The sequence below is a fragment of the Sparus aurata genome, chromosome 20 (assembly GCF_900880675.1).
Source record: "Sparus aurata chromosome 20, fSpaAur1.1, whole genome shotgun sequence".
In the NCBI taxonomy this organism is placed as follows: Eukaryota; Metazoa; Chordata; class Actinopteri; order Spariformes; family Sparidae; genus Sparus; species Sparus aurata.
Window position 1 is genome coordinate 28,035,929 of NC_044206.1, and position 24,131 is coordinate 28,060,059.

At 46.8% G+C, this 24,131-nt stretch overlaps 2 protein-coding genes across 2 annotated transcripts; both read right to left on the minus strand.

The window, feature by feature from the left end:
• Positions 1-57: 57 nt before the first annotated feature.
• Positions 58-11,409, minus strand: LOC115571808 (protein phosphatase 1 regulatory subunit 3C-B-like). Its single transcript, XM_030401423.1, has 3 exons — positions 11,218-11,409; positions 4,325-4,707; positions 58-4,138 (listed from the first exon to the last, which is right to left on the minus strand). Exons 1-3 carry the CDS (start codon positions 11,229-11,231, stop codon positions 3,555-3,557), a joined length of 981 nt encoding a protein of 326 aa, XP_030257283.1. The 5' UTR covers positions 11,232-11,409; the 3' UTR covers positions 58-3,554.
• A 1,348-nt stretch (positions 11,410-12,757) lies between these two features.
• Positions 12,758-24,050, minus strand: syde1 (synapse defective Rho GTPase homolog 1). Its single transcript, XM_030401387.1, has 12 exons — positions 22,977-24,050; positions 22,552-22,893; positions 21,264-21,459; positions 20,964-21,127; positions 19,119-19,217; positions 18,068-18,156; positions 16,390-16,527; positions 16,150-16,276; positions 15,891-16,066; positions 15,164-15,428; positions 14,764-15,051; positions 12,758-14,689 (listed from the first exon to the last, which is right to left on the minus strand). The coding sequence occupies exons 1-12, from the start codon at positions 23,470-23,472 to the stop codon at positions 14,499-14,501; spliced, it is 2,571 nt and encodes an 856-aa protein (XP_030257247.1). The 5' UTR covers positions 23,473-24,050; the 3' UTR covers positions 12,758-14,498.
• Between the last annotated feature and the right edge of the window lie 81 nt (positions 24,051-24,131).

The following is a 24,131-nucleotide window of genomic DNA, read 5'->3' on the forward strand; positions in this document are numbered from 1 at the left end:
TATGATTAGCCAAACCGATGTGATGTCACTAAGTTTAGAAGAATAGAGACACAAAAGTTTGAACACTATAAACATTAGACTTTTATTATGAAAGGACACACATATAAGGAACAGTCACTCACTTCCTGCTTACATCACAACATCATGACATCATCATTCCATTGCACTTTACAATACAGCCTTGCTACAGTACAGTCGCCAATGCTAGCAGCCGGCTAGCTTGCTAGCTAGCCATGTTAAATGCCATTAAGTTAGCACAAGCCAACTCTGGCTAACCGGTGGATGAAGTGGTGCGTTCAGGTCACGTCGGAATAAAGAACTTTAACTCTCACTGCTGAACACTGAGCTGACAGACGGGAGCAAACCTGATGAGTGTCAGAACTCAGAATGAGATTTACTGCTAACACTTTATGATTTCCTGCATAGTTAAGTTTATAAATCATTTATTAAGATATTTCAACTTGAAAAACACCAGTGTCATCTTTATAAAGTTCATCCAAATAAAGTTTACAGATGAACAACAGTATTCATTATAACACATTATCAGAGGTTTATTTACATCAGTTGGAACTTTACAATAAACAATATCTTTATAAATGATTTATAAAACATGTCAATTTGTTTATAGTCAAATAGATATAACAAACATTTAATGTAGGATAAATGTACCATGTATTAATGATGGTTATCATGAAGTGTTACTGACTAACCTGATTATAACAAAAACACTGTCCGAGTCTTTGAAATGTAGCCGTCTGCAGCTAGCAACATTAGCATTGTAGCTAAGGTGCTGCAGTAAAAAACAACAAACTTCTTTATCAATAATTTAATTCATTTTGAAACATGTAGATCGAAATATTGATAAAAATAAAAACTGAATGTTACAGTTGGCATCAGCCAACATGATAACAGCTCAAACAGCTAAAACGTGCTAGCAGGCTAGCTTGCTAGCCATAACATGACCTTACCTTGCAAGTTTTCGAGCCCCAACCCTTGAACTCCCCCAGAAACCCCACCCACATTCATCACTACAAGGCACCAGGTGTTATTTAAAATAAATCTGACGTGACTTGAACGCAACACAAGGTCACCAGCAGCCAATCAAATCAACACGAGTTCACTTTAAACACATTCACTTTACATCAGTCCCGAACCTCCTGTCACATTCTTTACACATCCCCCCAACACACACACACACACACACACACACACACACACACACACACACACACACACACACAGCTTAGTAAAGGCTTTTTGACTGGTATGGCTACAGGAGCTAACAGGAAGTGCAGGTTTACCTTTAGGTCTCCATCTACAGCAGTTACCGTGACAACAACATACTAACTACCCGTTACCAGGGGAACAGGAACACCACAGCCTCACGCTAATGTGAAAAACAAAGAAATAAAACTTAATAAAACAGAACCTCTGACCTTTGACCTCTCCGCTTAGTCGGGTGTCAGGGCTGAAACACTTCCTGGTGGCGTACCGGAAGGGGCGGGGCTTGGCCTCTCTATAGATAAGAAAAGTCAGAGTCTAACCAATCAGAGAGGCTGAGCCACTTCGACCCAGACTCCAGAGCAGCAGCTGTTTCTGGGCTCCAGGCCTGTTTGTGCATGGTTATAGAGGTGGAGCTATAAGCCCCGCCCCTCCCCGTCATTTAATCATGATGTCATTAAAATCAGAATGTATCCCTGTAAATGTTCACCAGAGTTCTGGTGGGTTAAGTTTGTGGTTTAGTGTCACACTGAGACTCAGAACAGATGCTCACTCTGCTGTTAACCTCTTTAAACCAGGTCACCAAGGTATGAACATTTCTACAAAATCTGAGAAGGAACCAAAAAGTGCTTATCAGGTAGGACTGAATCCAAAGCCCCGCCCCTCAGAACCGAGCTGTCACGGACTCAACTGTTGTCTGATTCTTACAGTCATCACTAAACTTCTGCAGCAGAGATAAAATACTGAGACCAGACTTCAGATCTAAACCACCACAAGTCCAGAGAGAGACTCACATCTGGATTCAGACTTGCTCAAGACCCAGACTGGGTCAGGTTCAGGTTCAGAGTGAAGGTGTGGTTGTTAAAGATCCTCGGACCGAATCAAAGGTGAACTGAGCCTGAAGGCATCAAGGGTTCTACACAGTGTCCCAACATGGACCCAGAGAAGGATTTACATTTTTAGTCCACAGAACAAATCTATAAAACTGGATTCTTTTTTCTGTCGTTACAATCCCTGAACGTCAGACTGAACGTGGGACCGGTTTCAGGCACCTTTAATCTTCATAACACAGTGATCCAGGTTGCTGGTTCAGGACTCACACATCCTGAAGGGTTTCTGTTCTGATTGCATCATTATGGAAGAGAAAAAAGGAAATAAAGGCAAAACTGCAGGAAAAAACACCCAAAGAGCTGCAGAGGAATGTGTTGCATCCTTGGACCCAAATCATATAAATTCTGCTTCAATCATCCAGAACCAGGAGCTGGTCACTAACTGTCCACAGGAGAAAATGAAGTCTTTTTCAATTCATCCTTTGTGTCAAGAATACAAACCACTGTTGAACGTGTTTAACCACTCGTGTGAAAAGCTGATGTGTGGAGCCAAATGTTGTGAATTAAAAAATGTTAGAGAACCCTTGTGGAGGTTCTGAGGACATGTGGTACCACCTGAAACCGATCACGGATCATGAGGGAGGTTTAAGAAATCACTTGTGAGATTCTGGATCCTCATGAAAGTGATCGATTCCTTTGGAAGCCGTTTTAACTCCTGATTCCTTGTGGAACGTATAATGATGTCATCCAGCCGAGTTGGGTCAATTGTGGCCTTGGCTGTGTTCTGGCTCATGAGGACCAGACGTGAGTTGGGTCAGGCTCTTACAGGGTAGTGGGACTTGTTTGCTGGAGACTCAGGCCAGCTGTGGTCCAACTTCAGCACCTGGACACATCCAGATGTTGACTTGGCTGAATCCTTCCACTCTCTGGTGGTCTTAAGAGGGATCATATCTGGACAGAGGACTCGTGCCTGAAGTGCGAGAAAATCTGGACAGGCTCGCTCCAGACCCAGTATGAGGTTTTTGGTGTGAGGGTCTAGTTGTTACAGATGCCTGGACTGAAACAAAGGTGCTTGAAGGTGCTTGAAGGTGCCTTGCAATCTCCTGAATTCTTGGGATGCTTTGAGCATGTATTAATCCTTCTGTAACTTTTTAAGATTTCCCATGAGGTCTTCTCTGGATTCCAGCTAAGTCGGACTAATTGTGGCTGAGTGGCGGCACACTTGGCTGAAATCCGCTCAGGAGGACCAGATGTGAGCCGGGTCGGGCTCTTCTTGTTGATGTGCAATACTCAGGCCACATCTGGTCCAGTCTCTGTCCAGACAGACTCCAGATGTTGACAATGACTTTCATGAAGACTTTAAAGACTTCATGTTCAGGCAGCTAAAGTGACCGGAGTGTTTGCTACCAACTCGTCCGGAGGGTATCCGTGCTCATGTGCGGGTCCAGTGGATCTCAAACAATAAAACTGAGTGCAACTTTAAAAATATGTCCGCTGGTGGTCTCACCAGTAGGGGGCGCTGGTCTCCACATGACCCCAGCTCTGCCACTCAGGGAAGATCCCTGTTGACGTCCGGGGACTTCCAAAGGGGTCAAACTCCATCTCCTCCTTCTCCACACCGCGGTCCCTCTGGATCTCCATCCCAGCAGTACTCTCAGTGCCCCGGGTCGGGCTGCCGTTTGGGTCCACCACTACCAGCCCGTAGTTGTTCCCCTGGTTGTTGTCCCAGAAGGTGTGGTCCTGAGTTTGGTACTGGATGCAGAACTCCACTGTGTCGGAGGGCTGGAGGAGCTCAGGTACCGAGACAGAGAAGGAGAAGGTGTCGATGTCGGGGCAGCCGTAGATGTTGTTCAGGTACAGACAGGGAACGTCCTGGAAGGAGCGCCACGAGTCAAAGGTGATCCGGACCGAGACAGACTTGTCAAAGGAGAGGTTTCGGACCTGGACTGTGCCTGACAACAGACGGTCCTGCACGGAACAGGTCTCCAGACACACCTGCTGAGCTTTGAGTCGGTTCCTCAGGTCCAGATAGTCTGCAGCTGGCTGGATGAAGTCCAGAATCAGGCCTGGACCACAATCTGCTGCTTCTGGAAGACGAACATGAAGGTTTGTAAGAAAAAACACATTGGCAGTTTTACCAACTTAATAATTAAAAGGTATCAAAGAGCGTTTATCTGAGTCTGATGAAGAGAGAAGAGCCGATTCAGGATCAAACCTCATCCTTAAATAATGTCCTACTTCACTTCTTAATTTCATTTGATTGAAATACTAACCTTTGCCGTCTCCTGTTATGGCGCCCTCTATCTCCGTCAGGTGGAACTGCAGCTCGGTCAGTGGGAAGTCGTCCGCCTCACTGAAGACGTGGACGGCGGTAAGCGCGAGGCCACGTGAGTCTGCAAAGACCACATTCTTCTTCTTCTTCCTCTTCATCCACGCCAGGCTGCCGCCGAGCTCTGTGCTCGCTGACGTCGAGGTCATGGTGGACGCAGCGACGTTAGACAAACACGGTCTCAGCGGTTCACAGCGCTTCAGCAGAGGGTTGTCATAGTTACCGAGGAAGGAGCGCAGAGGGGGAGAGCTGGCCAGGCAGATCCTCACGGCCATGTCCACGGGCATGATGGGAGACCGACCCCCGGGGCTCAGGATGTGGAGGACCCTGAGAGAGAGAGTGAAGACAGTAAACATCATCACTAACCTGAGCTGAGCTAACTGAACCTAAGCTAAGCTAAGCTAACTGAACCTAACCCAACCTAACTGAACCTAAGCTAAGCTAATATAACTGAACCTAAGCTAAGCTACGCTAAGCTAACTGAACCTAAGCTAAGATAAGCTAAGCTAAGCTAAGTGAACCTCCAGTCAGTCTAAACTGAACAGGTTCTGTTTAAATGACAGCTGACAGCTCTGATGTGTGCCAGGGTTTGAGCTGTCAATCAAAGCCTGAACCTGCCCACACAAGACTACAGGTGGGCTACAGGTGGGCTACAGGTGGGCTACAGGTGGGCTACATGTGGACTACAGGTGGGCTACAGGTGGGCTACAGGTGGGCTACAGGAGGACTACATGTGGGCTACAGGAGGACTACATGTGGACTACAGGTGGGCTACATGTGGACTACAGGTGGGCTACAGGTGGGCTACAGGTGGGCTACAGGAGGACTACATGTGGGCTACAGGAGGACTACATGTGGGCTACAGGAGGACTACATGTGGACTACAGGAGGACTACATGTGGACTACAGGTGGGCTACATGTGGACTACAGGTGGGCTACATGTGGACTACAGGTGGGCTACAGGTGGGCTACAGGAGGACTACATGTGGGCTACAGGTGGACTACATGAACACATCTCCCAGATGCTGTTTCACTGACACACTGAGACTCGTCCACACGTAGACAGGAACTGAACAGTTTACAATCATATGAGCTCACGTTCACCAGGCCTGCAGCCACCACTGTAAACAGGAAGCAGCTGGTTGCTTAGTTACAGAAACAAACACGCTAAATGTTCCGTCCATCCGGACGTGAACCCTGAAAACAGAGTGGTGAATATGTGGGTTCATGTCGCTGTCTTTACTTTAATCTTGATGCGTTTCAGATCAGATTCATTCATATTCATCAAACTACAAACTCGGAACAGAAACAAGAAAAGTTCAAAGAAACCATTAGAATTATGAAAGTAAAATGAAAAGGAGCGATTACACACAGAAGTGTGACGACATCTGTAGAACATCTACTGTGACAGCCGGAGACGAGTCGTTACTCACATTCATACAGAAACACAATGCTGTAAGAGTCACCGATGCCGGGCCGATGCCGGACTGATGTCAGAGGGAGGCAGAGATCATCTGAACTCATCTCCACACGCTGGATTTTAAGAACTTGCTGTGACGCAAGAGCTGGACGAGACTTCTGCCTGATAACAATCACGTCAGTCATTTACACCTGAAGCCATAAATAATAACTGTTACTGCGGCTGATGATCTGAGATCTGAGGAGCCTCGAGGCTTTGATACCAAAATAAACATGGTTTCTGCCATTTTACCTGTCGTTTATGGAGGACTAAACCTGACTTAAGTTTAAATAAATAAATGCATAAATAAATGTATAAAACAAAAATAAATAAATATAAAAATAAATACAGGAATAAATAAATAAATGCTTAAATAAATGCATAAATAAATAAATGCATGAATAAATGCATAAATAAAAGTATAAATAAATAAGAGAATAAATAAAAATAAATAAATAAATGCATAAATAAATAAAAGAATACATAAAAGAATAAATAAATAAATGCATAAATAAATAAAAGAATAAATGAAAGAATAAATAAATAAATAAATAAATGCTTCATATTTATTTCTACATTTCTGTTCACCTACATTTATTTATTTCTGTATTTCTGTATTTCTGTTCACCTACATTTATTTATTTCTGTATTTCTGTTCACCTACATTTATTTATTTCTACATTTCTGTTCACCTACATTTATTTATTTCTGTATTTCTGTGTCCATATGTTAATGAGGTAGGAGGTCCTAACCTCAGTCAAGAGCATGATTGGTTACAGGAGTGTGCTCGATGAGGGTCTACTACTTCTGCCTTACTAGCGGCGCTGATTCCTGTACAGGAATGTTGCTGGCTACCAGCAAGCCCGCTCAGCTAACTGTTCACTGCAGTTGTTGACATTTGTTCATGTAGCTCTGGTTTAGTAATGAAATTGACTGGCGTTCATTTTAACTGGCGAGGGTCCTAGGTGTGCTGGGGGTGTGGTTTGAGAATCCCGTCTGGAGAGAGAGGGGTCCTCAGCCATGTCCGCTAACCAGGAAAAACATTCTGCTCATCGATTCAAGTCATGTTTATGTGGGCTGCGACCTGCAAACCACTGTTAGATGAGCGCTACAGAGCACAAATTGTCGGTTTCATATCTTTGTCATGAATGTCTGTACTCTCAAACAACTCATGGGTGGAACAGTCTGAGGCATTTGTTCATGCCAAGCGGCTCGAGAGCGGCGTGGAGACCGCTGTTAGAAGTTAGCTGTTAGCTTTTGGCTATTTGCTGTGGCGTTGTGAGCGCAGCGTCCAGGTTAACTTGTGACACCTGTTACCATCGAGAGTGAAATACATGTCTGGGCTTTCCCATGAACCACGGTCGACGGTCACTACTGGTGTTTGTATCACAGGTTGATCTGGACGTTAAAATGCATTAACAGAAATGCTTTTTAATTTTCAGAATGTAGCTGCATTTTTTGACTCATAAATAAAATTAGTAATAAATCATCCAGATTGCATTTTCATTTTCTTCTTCAAGACTGCTCATTTTGTTACAAAAATAAAAAGAAAACTGCTTTTTCGTTTTGAAGCCCTCCCCCTGCAAAAAAAGGTCCAAAATTCAATTTGAATTCGCAATCCCAAGCGGCGCAGGAGAGTGACGTCAGCGGCCTCTCTTCTTCAGTGTTGCCAACATGGCGACTGTCTCGCTAGACTTGGCGACTTTTCAGACCCTCTAAGCGACATTATTTCGAAAAAGCGACTAGCGACAAATTTAGCGACTTATTCAGATCATTGGGGGAAAGGCGAGAAATAGATTATATTGTAATTCACATGCTGCTCAGAGTCATCGCAGTCCACGGCTCCTCTGCAGCAGCGCCGGGGTCTCTCCTGTCCCCTCCCGTGCAGCTGCACAGGCGACAGGCCGGTGTGTGGGGGCTGGCTGGGGCAGGCAGGAGCGTGGATCTGATGTCGGATAGCTGCTGTTTACTCTGTTTTGATCTGTTAATGTTAAGTGTCTTTAGCACAGGTGAGACCCACAAGCGGACAGGAAGCTGTAGCTGGATGCATGGAGTGTTTACTGTAACACGGACAAAGTCAGAGTAGGAGGGGGTGTGCACGGGGAAGCCACGCTCCAGGGCGCCGGAGAGCTGGCAGTCCTGTCGGCACACAGGGGAGCGCCGGGCGGGTGGAGCGCGCAGAGGTGCTGGGAGCTGCAGCGGGGTCTCGGCTCGGTCGCTGCACGGGAGGTCATTGGAGGCAGAGTAAAGCAGAGTTAGGGGGGAAACTCTGGTAGAAGTTAATGCACAAAAGCTTTAGTCTAGGCAAAACTATGACTGAGCCAAATACCGCGTGTAGTACACGAAATCATCTGGCAACGGGGCGGCGCGAGGCTCCGGGCTATAAAGCGGCCGGTGATTGTGTGACCCGCTGCAGGTGCGTGGGTGTGGGAGAGAGAGAGACATTAGCTCATAGCACTTTGTAGAAGGAGCTTTATAAAGTTCACTCCACTGACTTGTATTAGTTCACGGGGCGGAGCTGCCACATCCAATATGGGGGCGACGTCGACGTACGGTCCAGCGCTGATACCTTCAGTTTATTACCGGGAATACTGACTGTAAAGTACCGTGTGTGTTTCATGGGTCTGACTGTGAGTCTGCAGTCTGACCCACCGTCACTGCCAGCAGCTCTTCAGAGCGGCTTCATTACGATCACCGTAAATGTTAGAGCATTTGCGCACTGGAAAAAAATGTGCGGCTGATTTAACCAAGCAAACACGAACCATGGCTGGCTTGACCGCAGTATAGAACTGGACATGGTGGTGATTTCCCCGCTGTTTCTGAAAACATGTACCACAGTCTATGCTACCAACACAGCCTTCACACTCTCCTCTTGTCCCTTCTCTTGCTCCAGTGTCAAATAAGCACACCGCCCTCCCCCTAACGTAGATAAGTAGCACGGTCGGTCAGACTGGGGGCTGAAGAAGAAGAGAGGCCGCTGACGTCACTCTCCTGCGCCGCTTGGGATTGCGAATTCAAATTGAATTTTGGACCTTTTTTTGCGGGGGGAGGGCTTCAAAACGAAAAAGCAGTTTTCTTCTTCTTTGTGTAACAAAATGAGCAGTTTTGAAGAAGAAAATGAAAATGCAATCTGGATGATTTATTACTAATTTTATTTATGAGTCAAAAATGCAGCTCTGACTTTGAAATGAGAAAGCATTTCTGTTAATGCATTTTAATTTTCAAATTTGACATTTCAAATTGAATTTTGGTACCTATTTGAATATTAAATCTAGGGCTGCACGATTCTGGAAAAAATGAGAATCACGATTTTTTGCTTAGAATTGAGATCACGATTCTCTGGCACGATTTTTTTCACAAAATGTTTATTGCACTGATGAACTTGAACAAAACAAAACAAACATAGTAGTATGGCAGAGGCATACTACTATGCAATGTTTTTTTTGTTTTGTTGAAGATTCTATCATTGGATGAAAAATGATTTTTACAAAAGTAAAAAAAAAAAAAAAAAAGTCTCCACGATGAGAGGGCATCCTTTAATCCCTCATGTTGTACAGTGTTTATTGGGGCCGTATGTTTGGCTAGGTGATATGTGATAGCTGCTGTGATCGGCTTTCTAAAACGGAGGCGTAATATTCCTCCTTTTCCAAAAGCCGCCTCAGAGGTAGGCGTAAACATGTGACGTGACGTGAAGCTCGAAGTTGGCCTGTGAACAATTGACAACGAATTTGTCTTCAAAATAAGAGCTTTACATTACACCTCATTGGAGTTTAGAACTGGGTTCTTAGTGGGGGGCTTTTAATTTGAAAGTAGCGACTGTTCCTAGATTGTGGCTACAACAACAAGCTAACACAACCATACAGCTAGAGATCCAGGAGACGCTAGCATCTCCTGGATCTCAGCGGCTGTCCAGTTGCTCATCTAGCAGGCGAGGTGGAAATAAGTGAACCCTCCGAGGCGGCAAATCGGCGGACCAAAACAGACCCTCAATTTGCCGCCCTCTGTCTAAAACCGCGGACCTAGCCGCCAAAAGGACGGGCAGATTGGCGGCTTGCTGCCCCGTCTAAAGACGGCTTCTCACTCACTCCTTCCAAACACTCAACTGCAGGTGGGCTTCCGCCACTGAATCACATGTTGTAAAGATGCTTTACCACAGGTTGAGGGAGGAGGCAGCGGCAGTGCGGCGTTTGGGGGTGCTTCAAAAAATCCAGGAGGAAAATAGGAGCATTTGTTTGTGATTCAGCTCGAGATATAAAATGCTTCAGAATCGCTGTGTGTGGAAATGAGATCACGTGTATGTGTGAATCGAGATCGCGATTTTTTTACGATTTTTCATGCAGCCCTAATTAAATCTTAAATGTCCTTTTCTTTATCATTTGTATTAGGTTACATAATGAGCAGTCTTGAAGAAGAAAATGAAAATGCAATTTGGATGACTTCTTACTCATTTTATTTATGAGTCAAAAAATGCAGCTACATTCTCAAAATGAAAAAGCATTTCTGTAAATGCATTTTAATTTGAATTATGGTACATGCATTTATTTATGTATTTATTTATTTCAGCATTTATTTATGCATTTATTTATGCATTTATTTATTTATTTATTTATTTTATTTAGTCGTTCACTTGGACGATCATTTTCCTGTATCGTTAGCCTAGCGACCGGCCGAGCTAACGCTTAAGCTACGGATATGAAATTAAGATGTACTCTGAGTGACTAACGTGTCCTGGGTCAGTGACTGTTCTATGTGGCTGTGATGAATGTATTTTACTGTATGTTCTGTAGAGTGGACCTGTGGTTCTGAGCCGCCCTCATCGTGCTGTAAGGAGAGTGAAGAACTGTGTGGAATGAAGTCATCAGATGAAGACAATAAGATCAATAAGTTGTTCCTGTGTTATAAATATTACTGTTTGATTGCAGCTGAAGGTTCTGTCAGAACTTCTCCGCTGTTTGTTAGAAATAAACAAATGTTCACATTTCACAAGTTTGGTTGTTGTCATATTATTTCTGACATCATGGTTCTGACTGGGCCCGTCACACTCTAGAACCGCCCCTGTCTGTAATGATGATGACATATTAAATGAGATGTCACTTTGTGTCCTCTGCTGTTAACTGGACCTGTTCTGGTGTCATTGATGGACCAAACAAGTAATCGATTAATGGAGAAAGTGATCAGCTGATTGATCGGCGATAGAACTCATTCTGAGCTGAAACTGATGCAAACATTTTGTTCAGAGCTCCTGCACCAGTTCGGTCAGTCTCATGAACGGAGTTCGGTCCAGCGAACAGTTTTGATCACTTCAAGCTGTCGACGCTTCAGGTTGAAGTGAACCGAACCGGAAGCAGCTGTGGCGCAGTTTCGTATCGGACCTCACCTGGTGCAGTTCATCGAAAAAGTTTCACTCTCAGTAGAATCCACAAGAATCCACTTCGGTCCACTTCGGTCCAGTTCAGGCCGCGGCGGCCGGAACCACAGCTCCTGTTTCTCTTCTTTATCTTTAATTCTGCGGCGTTTTCATTTCGGCCATTTTAAGGACGAGCCGCGGTCCCTGTCCGCGCGCTGGACACGCCCCCCACCGAGAGAGAGACAGCAGCCAATCAGCGCTCTGATGCCGCAGCTGCTCGCTCTCTCAGCCAATCAATGAACTGCAAAAATTTCAAGAAGCGGTCAAGCGACGACGTCACAGCCGGGCGGAGCCTGTCCTGCTGTGTCAGCTGTGAGACCTGAGTTCAGACTGACAGGCTGATGAGTCTCAACCTTAATGAGGTAATTACACAATTATTGTTCATCAGTGAACAAACAAGCTGCCAGAGCTCTGTCTGAGGGAGACAGGTGGCAGGGTCCGCCACGTGGGAGGAGACAGGTGGCAGGGTCCGCCACGTGGGAGGAGACAGGTGGCAGGGTCCGCCACCTGTAAACACAGTAACAGTGTGAATGTGTAAAGGTCAGTTTGTTTGTTCAGTTTACTGAGTGAGTAAGGACCTGCTCACAGACTGAACCTGTACAGGTGACTACTTTTATCTGATACCTTTACTTACTAGTTACTTTGCAGATTGAGATTACTCAGTGTTGATGTGCAGAGAAACCACGCTGCAGCAGACAAAGTATCACATAAAAGCACTGATGATCAGAAAAATGTTAATTTCAACATGACAACATGTTTCTGCTCAGCGGTGCCGTGTGACTCATTCAGTAACGACCCAACACAGAACCAAACAGAACCCACCTGATTCACACAGAGCTTTACTCAAAGATGTATTCACACGTCACATATTCATAATGTTTTAAAATCTTCTCATGTTCACAGAAGACTCGGACTGTGAGGACGATCAGAGCAGAGTGAACAGAACACACCTGTCCTACACCAACAGGTGAGTTCTGTTTCTCTGCTCTGAACACTGAACCTGTCACTTCCTGTCATAAACCCTCTGAAGCCGGACCACAAAAAACCTATTCAAACATCGTCCATGACAACAAATATGTTCTGATCCATCAATAAGTTCAGATGACTCTGAAGAGCAGGTCAGAGTCCTGTCAGACGATACCGAGGGCACAGACGCTGGCACGCACACACGCACGCACACACGCACGCGCACACACACACACACACACACACCCTGTTGACTGTTTTCACTCCGTCATGCTGTCTGCTGGGATCTGAACTCACTCACCTGTGATCAGAGCTCACCTCCACGCAAAGAACATCATGTAGAACATTTGCTGAATTTACAAGAAGGTCCAAATAATGCAGAATCTGTCAGACAGAGATTCACTACGTTATAAAGTTTGTTTCAACTCAACAACTCTTAAAATCACCACATTTGTTAATGGAGTCTGGTGATGTTGTGTTACTGGATCAGTGTGTAATATTCTGCTCGCTGCTCTGTCAACAACAACAACAACAACAACAACAATAACAATAATAATAATGTGTTTAATAGTTGGTCAGGTTATAAGACGTACAGACTGTGGTCTGTTCCAACAGGAACTGTGCTTCAACACTTTGGTTACATCATCTGCATAGAAACATCGTCATCAACAATAAAAAACAGAAGTGCTTATTGAAGTTGTGCAAAACAAAATAATACTGTCAAAAAACAACAACAAACAATAAACACATGAAAACAACAACAGCAACACTGAATATGGCATCGACTCCTTCACACACTCACAGTGAGAAACTCTGTACCGTGAAAATACTGTCGACCTGCTGGAGACCACGTCGCTCTGCTGGTCCACCTCCACACAGGTTCTTAAAGGGGGCGACAAAAACCTGCAGGACTGACAGAAAACTACAGAACCACAGAGACCCGAAGGAAACATGTGGGGCGATGAAGCAAGAGAGCGACGAGTTCCACAGTTTGTTCTCTTCAACTAAAAGTTTCAACAAGTGAACTTATGGCTTCAACAGTGCAAACAGCCCCAATACTGTCCAACAGGACCCAACAGGACCCAACAGGACCCCGCAGGACCCCGCAGGACCCAACAGGACCCAACAGGACCCAAAGGGACCCCGCAGGACCCCGCAGGACCCAACAGGACCCAACAGGACCCCGCAGGACCCAGCAGGACCCAAAGGGACCCAAAGGGACCCAGTAGGACCCAGCAGGACCCAGCAGGGCCCAACAGGACCCAACAGGACCCCGCAGGACCCAACAGGACCCCGCAGGACCCAGCAGGACCCAGCAGGACCCAAAGGGACCCAGTAGGACCCAGCAGGACCCAACAGGACCCAGCAGGACCCAAAGGGACCCAAAGGGACCCAACAGGACCCAACAGGACCCAGCAGGACCCAGCAGGACCCAAAGGGACCCAACAGGACCCAACAGGACCCAGCAGGACCCACCCTGATACCCAGAACAACAACATCATTTAACTTCTGTGACTTCAGAGGGTCTTTAAAACAGCTGTGCATCAATAATAATAATAATAATAATAATTATAATAATAATAATAATAATAATAATAATAATAATAATAATAATACAAATAATAATAAAAATAATAAAAACGTTCCGAGGAGGTTTTCGCTCGTCTATCTTTGGATCAGACAATAAATTAATCTGGTTGTTGTCATTATTTTGGCAGAGCGTCCGACTGACGGATCGTCAGGAATCATCCAGAGACGCTACGAGAACCCAATCCGTCTCGCTCATGTCTTAAGTTCTCATATTTACGGGATTTGAACTTTTTATTCCTCATTTAAGTTTTCTCGTCTTTCTTTGAAGTCTTCAGATGACAGAAACGCTGCTGTTGGTCCTGAAAGTCTTTCAGTTTGAGATCAGAGGAGGTCAGAGGCCAACTAACAGCTGGTCTGAGGTCAGTGTCAGACGTCAGAGCTGTATTGTGCTGATTAACTTAAAGACTGCCGAGGAACCTTTGAGCAAACAAACAACATTTACAATTTAGACTCAATTCTTCTGAATCTGAGCGTAAAGTTTTCAACCTGATTGAAGTCAAATTAAATTCAGACTCAAAATTCAAGTTCAGACTGTGAAACTTATGTTTCCTCCTCCTCTTCCTCTTCCTCTTCCTCCTCCTCCTCCTCCTCCTCTTCCTCTTCCTCCTCCTCCTCCTCTTCCCCCTCCTCCTCCTCCTCCTCCTCTTCCTCCTCCTCCTCTTCCTCCTCCTCCTCCTCTTCCTCCTCCTCTTCCTCTACAGACAGATGTTGATCTGCTTGGCCAGCTCTCGGTCCAGGTCGTGGATCAGAGTATCAAAGTCCTTCAGACTGAGTCGACAGTTGAACGGAGCGTCAAAGTCCAGGAACTCATCCACGTACAGACCTCCTCCTCCTGCAGAAGACCACACCTCCTTCTTTTCCTCCTCCTCGTCTTCATCTCCGCTGCCTGAAACAACATGGAGGAGTGAGAAGGGCAGGAGGCCGCCATCATGCCGGACAGATTAAAGCGTGTGCGTTTACCTCCGTCACTCTCGCTCCCTGCCACCTCGTCGTAGTCGGCGTCCTGTCCCGACAGGAGGTCTCGTCCACAGATGCTCCAGTCTCCGGCATACCGGTTGATCGGCGGCGGGCTATCCAGCCGACCCAGTCCTCCTCGACCTCGACGTGACACCACCACCTCCTCCTTCGGGTTCTGGGGCAGAGCCAATCGCAGAGCAGGATTCCGCGGCTGCTGTTTGCTCAGCGGCAGAGAAGTGATGGCACTGGAGACGTCAATGTGGTCGTCTGTGGGGACTCGATGGGTCGGCACTGAGAAACAAGACATGAACAGTTACATGACAAACTGTTCAAGGTACGGCAGTTACCATGGCAGCACAAGAATGTGAGAGTGGGTGGAGCTTGTTGTTAACGGCCGTCTCACCTGGCCACAGCTGCAGCAGGTAGTGCAGCGCCTCGATGTGTCGCTTGAAATCCACCGCACTTGCGATCTCTTCACCGTGACCCAGCCCCTTTGCACCTCCTCTTCCTCCTCTCCCTCCTCCTCCTCCTCCCACCCTCCAGGCCTCCTGCGTCGGGGTGAGGAGCACCGGGCCGAAGCAGACGGCGAGGTTCTGATGCGTCATCCGATTGGACGAGCTGAAGGAGGCCACCAGGCTGAGGTGGTCCAGCAGCAGAGACAGGGTGGCCTGAAGACAGAGAGAAGACAGAAGTAAACATCCACAGGGTGGCGACACGGACTCAGCACAGACCTGTAGTACTGAGTACACCTGTAGAGGTCTGCCAGCTCACCTGCTGCTCAGTCGGAACCCCACAATCACACAGACGACTGCAGCAACAGTCGTAACAGTTTTTCATGAATTTATGCAGCTGTAGCCAAGAAGAAGTGTTCATATGAAAGTGCCTTTTCAGGAGACAGGTTTAAATCAGATCCTCCCACAATGCAAAGCGCTGAAAATATCCCAACAACCGCTCAACAACAGTTTTAAAAGAAAATCTTGATCAATTATTGATTGATTGATATGTTGCCTCTTCATTGAACCTGCTGTCACCAGCGTGAGTGTTCACACGGACCTGCCGGCTGTGAACGCTCAGGCTGGTCCACACCTCATGCTGCATGTGATTAACTGGACTGTATTTGCAGTAGTTACTCTCTCTGGAGGCGGCAGACAGGACAGCAGGTCCACGGTGCTCTGGGCCAGCAGAGGATCGGGGGCTGCAGGTGGTACAGGTGGAGGTCTCAGCGTCATGGCCTCCCTGACGACCTGGTACAGAGTCCTGGTGATGAGCTGGGATGGCAGCTCCCGCAGGTAGTCCTTCAGGATACCTGAGAGCACACAGGTAGAGTCATCAGGGTGGAGTCTCAGCAGCTACAGTCAGGTGGAGTCACTCAGGTGTGTCTGGACCGACCTGTGATGACGTTGATGTCGGGGTAGAGGTCCTCGCTGAGACACACGGCCGAGCTGTTCCTCTCAAACCAATCCCTGAGCTCCTTCTTCACCGCCGCAGACCCACACAGTCTGTACAGACCCACCACCTCACACACACACACACAGCAGCTGTGTTATTGATCTGTATCATTGATTATATTATTGATCCCTACCTGAAGCCGAACATGTTAATATAATCAACATCTGTTAGTAGTTATACCTTCAGTCCTCTGCGTTCGATCTCTGACACACACTTCTGGATCAGCAGAGGGATCGGAGCTGCACAGCCTTCTTTCTCCACCAGGTGGTGCAGTTCAACCCCGAACACATTAGCAGGCACTGAGCTGTCGCTGCTGGACTGTTGGGAGGAAGACACACACTCAGCTGCCTCCTCACCAGGTATCAGTACTCTCATCCTGTAGTACTCCATAGTACTGCAGTAATGGTGGTGTACCTGTGTGGTGGTGGTGTACCTGTGTGTGGTGGTGTACCTGTGTGTGGTGGTGTACCTGTGTGTGGTGGTGTACCTGTGTGTGGTGGTGTACCTGTGTGTGGTGGTGTACCTGTGTGTGATGGTGTACCTGCGTGTGGTGGTGTACCTGTGTGTGGTGGTGTACCTGCGTGTGGTTGTGTACCTGTGTGTGGTGGTGTACCTGCGTGTGGTTGTGTACCTGTGTGTGATGGTGTATCTGCGTGTGGTGGTGCTGTACCTGCGTGTGGTGGTGTACCTGTGTGTGGTTGTGTACCTGTGTGTGATGGTGTACCTGCGTGTGGTTGTGTACCTGTGTGTGATGGTGTACCTGCGTGTGGTGGTGTACCTGTGTGTGGTTGTGTACCTGTGTGTGGTGGTGTACCTGCGTGTGGTTGTGTAACTGTGTGTGATGGTGTACCTGTGTGTGGTTGTGTACCTGTGTGTGGTTGTGTACCTGCGTGTGATGGTGTACCTGCGTGTGGTTGTGTACCTGTGTGTGATGGTGTACCTGCGTGTGGTGGTGTACCTGTGTGTGGTTGTGTACCTGTGTGTGGTGGTGTACCTGCGTGTGGTTGTGTACCTGTGTGTGGTGGTGTACCTGTGTGTGGTTGTGTACCTGTGTGTGGTTGTGTACCTGTGTGTGGTGGTGTACCTGTGTGTGGTGGTGTACCTGTGTGTGGTGGTGTACCTGTGTGTGGTGGTGTACCTGTGTGTGGTTGTGTACCTGTGTGTGGTGGTGTACCTGTGTGTGGTGGTGTACCTGTGTGTGGTTGTGTACCTGTGTGGTTGTGTACCTGTGTGTGGTTGTGTACCTGTGTGTGGTGGTGTACCTGCGTGTGGTGGTGTACCTGTGTGTGGTGGTGTACCTGCGTGTGGTTGTGTACCTGTGTGTGGTGGTGTACCTGTGTGTGGTGGTGTACCTGTGTGGTTGTGTACCTGTGTGTGGTGGTGTACCTGTGTGTGGTGGTGTACCTGTGTGGTTGTGTACCTGTGTGTGGTTGTGTACCTGTGTGTGGTGGTGTACCTGTGTGGTGGTGTACCTGCGTGTGGTGGTGTACCTGTGTGTGGTGGTGTACCTGCGTGTGGTTGTGTACCTGTGTGTGGTGGTGTACCTGTGTGGTTGTGTACCTGTGTGTGGTGGTGTACCTGTGTGTGGTTGTGTACCTGTGTGTGGTGGTGTACCTGTGTGTGGTGGTGTACCTGCTGCGTGTGGTGGTGGTACCTGTGTGTGGGTTGTGTACCCTGTTGGGTGTGGTGGTGTACCTTGTGTGGTGGGGTGTACCTGCGTGTGGTTGTGTACCTGTGTGTGGTTGTGTACCTGTGTGTGGTGGTGTACCTGTGTGTGGTGGTGTACCTGTGTGTGGTTGTGTACCTGTGTGTGGTTGTGTACCTGCGTGTGGTTGTGTACCTGTGTGTGGTGGTGTACCTGTGTGTCCCAGCTCTCCTGCAGGGACAGTTTGACGTACAGAAGTCCTCGAGGCTCCAGCTTCACACACAGCTGCTGACTGCGACTCCCTGACGGACAGACAGAAGAACAGCAGCTGCTCGTTCTGACCTCACTAACAACATTTACATCATAATGACGGATTAATAAAGTACTGCAGTGTAATGGACCTTTAGAATAAAGTACTGTGGTGTAATGGACCTTTAGAATAAAGTACTGCGGTGTAATGGACCTTTAGAATAAAGTACTGTGGTGTAATGGACCTTTAGAATAAAGTACTGTGGTGTAATGGACCTTTAGAATAAAGTACTGTGGTGTAATGGACCTTTAGAATAAAGTACTGTGGTGTAATGGACCTTTAGAATAAAGTACTGCGATGTAATGGACCTTTAGAATAAAGTACTGTGGTGTAATGGACCTTTAGAATAAAGTACTGCGGTGTAATGGACCTTTAGAATAAAGTACTGCGGTGTAATGGATCTTTAGAATAAAGTACTGCGGTGTAATGGATCTTTAGAATAAATACTGCGGTGTAATGGACCTTTAGAATAAAGTACTGCGGTGTAATGGACCTTTAGAATAAAGTACTGCGGTGTAATGGACCTTTAGAATTAAGTACTGTGGTGTAATGGACCTTTAGAATAAAGTACTGCGATGTAATGGACCTTTAGAATAAAGTACTGCGGTGTAATGGACCTTTAGAATAAAGTACTGCGGTGTAATGGACCTTTAGAATAAAGTACTGCGATGTAATGGACCTTTAGAATAAGTACTGCGGCTGTGTAATGGCACTTTAGAATAAAGTACTCTCTGCGGTGTAATGGACCTTTAGAATAAAGTACTGCGGTGTAATGGACCTTTAGAATAAAGTACTCTGCGGTGTAATGGACCTTTAGAAAAAGTACTCGTTAGACTTACTGCGGTGTAATGGAAAGTACTGCGATGTAATGGACCTTTAGAATAAAGTACTGCGGTGTAATGGACCTTTAGAATAAAGTACTGCGGTGTAATGGACCTTCTTGGTGTAACGGACCTTTAAAGAGCGGGGGGATGGAGACTCCGCCCAGACCGCAGACTCTGTTCCTGGTTGGAGCAGCTGACATCTGATCCGTTCCTGGTTTCGATCCTGCAGCTGCAGAGACACATCAGAGTAGTGTTGTCACGATACCAAAATTATGACTTTCGGTATGATTCCTGCCTAAAATATCTCGATACCGATACTGAAACGATACCACGGCAGAAAACTAGAACATCATCAAAAGTAATGGAATAAAATATCAGATGACAGAATGTGAAACTTAAAATGATTTATTTCTTTTTATTAATTAAAATACTTCAAAAGTCAAAATAAAAATATATATTTTTGTAAAAGCTGCTGAGCTTTATAGCTTCTGCATCCAAGAAGACAAGTGTCTTCTTGTTTTGGTCATTTGTCTTGTTTGCTCTCAGAGATTATTAAATAACCTGATTGTCCATTAAAAGCTCAGTGCTTGTTGTAGAAAAACATTTACAGCACATTCACTACAATTTTATTCAGCATAAACATAATGAACATAAATTACATTAACTGTAAGTTTGGCAATTCATAAAATAAGATAATACTTTATTCGTCCCACAAAGGGGAAATTTGCAATTTCGATAAAGTTCAAACAATGGATTATTAGCCTGCAACTACATTAGTGCACTAAAGTACAACACAAATGACCCAGAGCTGGTGCAGGTCTGTGCTCTAATCACACCATTTTCTAATAATATAAAGTGCAATATATATTATAAATTATTGACAAAAATGAACATGCTATGATTATATTACTAGTACTGATTGAGTTAAAATAGATACATTTTAAGTGGTGTTGTTGATCAGCATACTTGTGAACTCCAGCGCATGTTCTGGTAAAGTTCATGTTACCAGTGTGAACGTTGTGTCTGCATACAGAGATGTGGAACCACATCGGACTGTTAAACAGTTAGCTTCAGTGGCGGTTCTAGACCAGTTTTAATATGGGGGCCAGGTCGGGGCCGGCTTTTTTGTTAGGGGGCACATACAACCCTTAAAAAAGGATAAATCCCTCATTCAGACAAAAAAGCAATTTTGATTGGGTAGTAAACTGCTGAGACACTTTATTTCTGCCTTTCCCTTCAGAACAAAATCATAGCAAGAAATCTGTCATTGTATTATTAATGCAGACTCCCTGTCAGGGGGGCCACAGGGGGGTCCAGACTCAGAGTTACGGGGGCACTGGCCCCTGTTGGCCCCCCCCTAGAACCGCCCCTGGTTAGCTTTACCCCTGACTGCCTCCTGCAACTCTGATGGTGGAAAAAGTTCGCTTGACTTCCATCAGGGGGATATTTAACGTTATGTTATCTATCGCTAACCTGCAGCTCTTTCAACTCTTTGAACCTGTCTGCATGTCTGTCAGCTGACTGAGCGTGGCATGAGTGCTCCTGCTGACCGTCCTACGCTTGTTGAAGCAGACGCACGGAGCGAAATCAGGAAATATCTCGCTTACGTTGCCGACAGTAAGGGCAAGCCCACGGACACCACAAAGCCCGTCTGTAAACGATGCTTTAAATCCGTAATGACCAAGAGAGCCAACACGTCTGTGTCGCTCTGCGCTGTGACTGTCCGTCACCGTGAAGCCACGCCCACTCTGTCTGCAGCCAGTGAGGAAGCAGAGAGAAGCTGCGCACAGACACGCTGCACTGCTGTCGCACTAAGTTCATAAAGTACTGATACTAATAAAACATGAAAAGGTATTGTTCTTAACGGCTGGGTACTGCGGTACCTTTCTAGTATCGGTTTACCGTGCAACACAACATCACAGTCAGTTCTGGTTCCGAAACATTGGCAGAACTGGGTCACAGATGGCAGCAGTACCTGGTGTTAGAACCACGATGCGCAGCTGGCGCGCTCGCTCCAGCTCCAGGTGGAAGGCGTGGTTTAAGGAGAGGGCGGAGCTTCGCAGCGTCAGGAGGGCGGTCCTCGCTCTCGTCACCCCGTCGATCTGGATGGCCAAGAAAACCTCCTTACTGCCCTCGGACCTGAGAGGATAGAACAGACCAGAACCAGAACATCAACAGGTGAGCTCAGCTGTCAGCAGGTCACATCTCTTCATCTAGCTATATTTAGGAAAAGTGTCCAATCAGCAGCGAGAATCAGTTGCAGGTGTTCTGTTACCTGCTGGTCTTCATCTCCTCCAGGCCCATCAGGTGCACGGTCAGCAGGCCCGTCACCCGCTGGCTGCACCGCTGCGGGTCAGAGCCCACGTACAGTCGGAAGGAGCTGACGTCGCACGCTGTTTCCTGGGAGGTCGTCGGGGGAGGGGCTTGTTGCCGCGGCAGCAGCTCAGGAGAGTCTCCATCGCTGAGATAACCTACGAGACGAAACATTTCAGTGATGGATGAAGGCGGCGGGTTCAGGACTTTTATCATCACGTGGTGGTTTAAATTGATTCTGTGTGAAACGACTTCACCTCAGAGAAGAAGTTCTGACCGCGGCGCCCTCCACTCCAAATGTTTCTGAGCTTTCTCTGAATGTGTTTTTGCCGGAGAATCCCTAAAAACTCTGTGAGCGTCTCAGCCCGTCAACTTTTCACCTCATCTGTGTGCGTGGAAAGAGAGATTCTGCCTTGGACGACCGCGTCGGTGGCTTAATGAGAAGTTTACAGCTGAATCGTTTCAGGAAGGTCGGCCTTGATGACGAAGCATGAAAGTACTCAATCATTCAGTAATCTGAAATAATTTGCTGGCTGATCGGACGACCACCGTTTGTGTCCCGACTGAAAGTTAAGTTTTGTTTCATGTCTTTCATCACTAGACTTGGATTTATTGTTTTTAGGTTATTAAAAGAAACATTTCCTCACGGTTGGTAAATGAAACGTAGCCTGAAAAACACTGAGGATGAACTGATAAACTTATACACATGAGACAACATCCTTTTAAAGGTTCAGAGCTCAGAGGGGAAAACAACAAATACTGATCAATGTTTTAAAAAGGTCTGTTAATTTCATCCGTTCTCCGACCAACAAATGTAAAAATTGTGACTTTAAATGAGCCATGAGTGGTTTCACACTTCAGTCCAATGATGTCCGACACCTGACTGATGAAAATAAATGAATATAGGAGAATTTTTGGTCTTTGGAGGTTAATAGTGGACTGAATATGTCCGATCTTCAGGCTTTATGTCTCCAAACAAAAGAAAAATGTTTGGATGAAACCTGGAGACACAAGCATCTTCATATCACGAGCGTTATATACGAGTGTTTGCAGTGTAATGATGAATGCTTGTACCTGCAGACTGTCTTGTTGAGCCAGCTGCATCTACAGCACCTCAGTAGTGTTGGTGTCACTGTCACTGCCAGCAGGGGGCGATAAAGATTTAACCCTGCTCTGCATTTTATATGTTGTACAGGTGTTGTCAACATGTTGTACAGGTGTTGTCATCGTGTTGTCATTATGTTGTTTACCTCCTTTACTAGCAGAACGACCTCTTGACGAGCGCCGCAGCGGTCTGGCTGGAGGGGCGGAACTATCCAGGTGATATCTGCTGATCACATTCTGGTTGGACAAGGCTGAGGACGATGCTGCATTCTTACTGGTCGACTCATCCCCGCCCCCTCTGCCATCGTTTCCCTGGCGATGGGCCCGGGAGGAGGAGCGGAGGCTGAGTTTGCGGCGGAGCTCAGGAAGTTTCTTCATCTTGAGGGAGAGTTTCCTCACTGTACCAGGAGACCTCAGCCTGTCAATCACGCTACCAGACACGCCCCCTTTCTTCTGGGAGGCGGGGCTAGAGTCTGACTGAGGATGTTCTGAGGGAGAGACACACAAACACTCAACACTTTCAAAAAGCGTGTATGTAAGAGAATCAGGTGGAGCCGGGAGGTGGTCTCACCTGTGTTTTCTGTTGTGATGTCATCGATAAGATGACTGACACTTGGATTGGCGCCCTCCTGTGGATCTCCCAGCTCTGCTCTGGTATCTCCTGGACCCGCCCTCTTTGTTGCTCCTCCCTCTTCCCTCTCGTCCCTCCTCCTCCATATGTCCTCCTCCCTGTGTGGACCTCCTGCGTCCTCCTCCTCCGGGATCGGGTTATACCAGATGTTGTTGCCGCTCTCCTCCTGCAGCCTGCAGGCCTCGTCTGAAGCCTGGGTCTTGCCTGAAGACAGCACCCAGGCTCGGCTGCTGCGGTCCAGGCTCTGCAGGTAGGCGCGCTGGGAAGACTTGGTGCTGATGGAGGTGGTGGGGACACCAGGAAAGATCCCTGACGTCTGGGGGGCTTCCTGGTGGACTGCCATTGAAGTGGCAGGAACACAGGACAAGCTGGTCATATCGCGGGCCAGGCTGACGCACATCCTGTCACCACACTGCTCCATCTGAGAAGAGAACATAAAGTGAAAGTACTGACAGGATGGGTCAAACACCAGACGCAAAACTAGAAGGAGGGATTAAACTACAAGAAGCAGGTCTAAAATGAGAGGTCAAACCACCATCGGTACATCAAGGAAGAAGAGCCTAGTTAAGAACAGAAGGTCTCGTACACGGGCAAAACAAAGGTGTTTAACTACCTGAAGAAGATGAACGAGGCGTCAAACTACCAGCAGCAAAACAAAAAGTATGGAGCCAACTATCAGGAAAAAAAAACAAGAACACAGGTCAAAGACTAAATGATGGGGGATCAAACTTCAGGGAACAGGATGAGGACTGGGTCAACCCACCAAGAGCAAAACCAGAAAGTGGAGGCAAGCTACAACGGGTACAACAAGCGGGAGGGTTTGATGCTCCAGAGGCAGGGATCGGAGGAGAGGTCGAACATCTATGGGCAATTCAAAAACGCAAGACCAACTTAAGAATCAGAAGTATGGGTCCATCTACCCGGCAGATCAAGAAGAGGTCAGGCTACAAGAAGAACAGAGCAGAACAAGAAAGAAGGGCTCAAGAGAAACAAGACGCAGGAGATGAACGACGTCAACCTACCGAGAGCAAAACAAGACGTATGGCTAAAACTACCAGGAGCAGGACCAGAAGAGTGGACTGATCACCAGGAGAA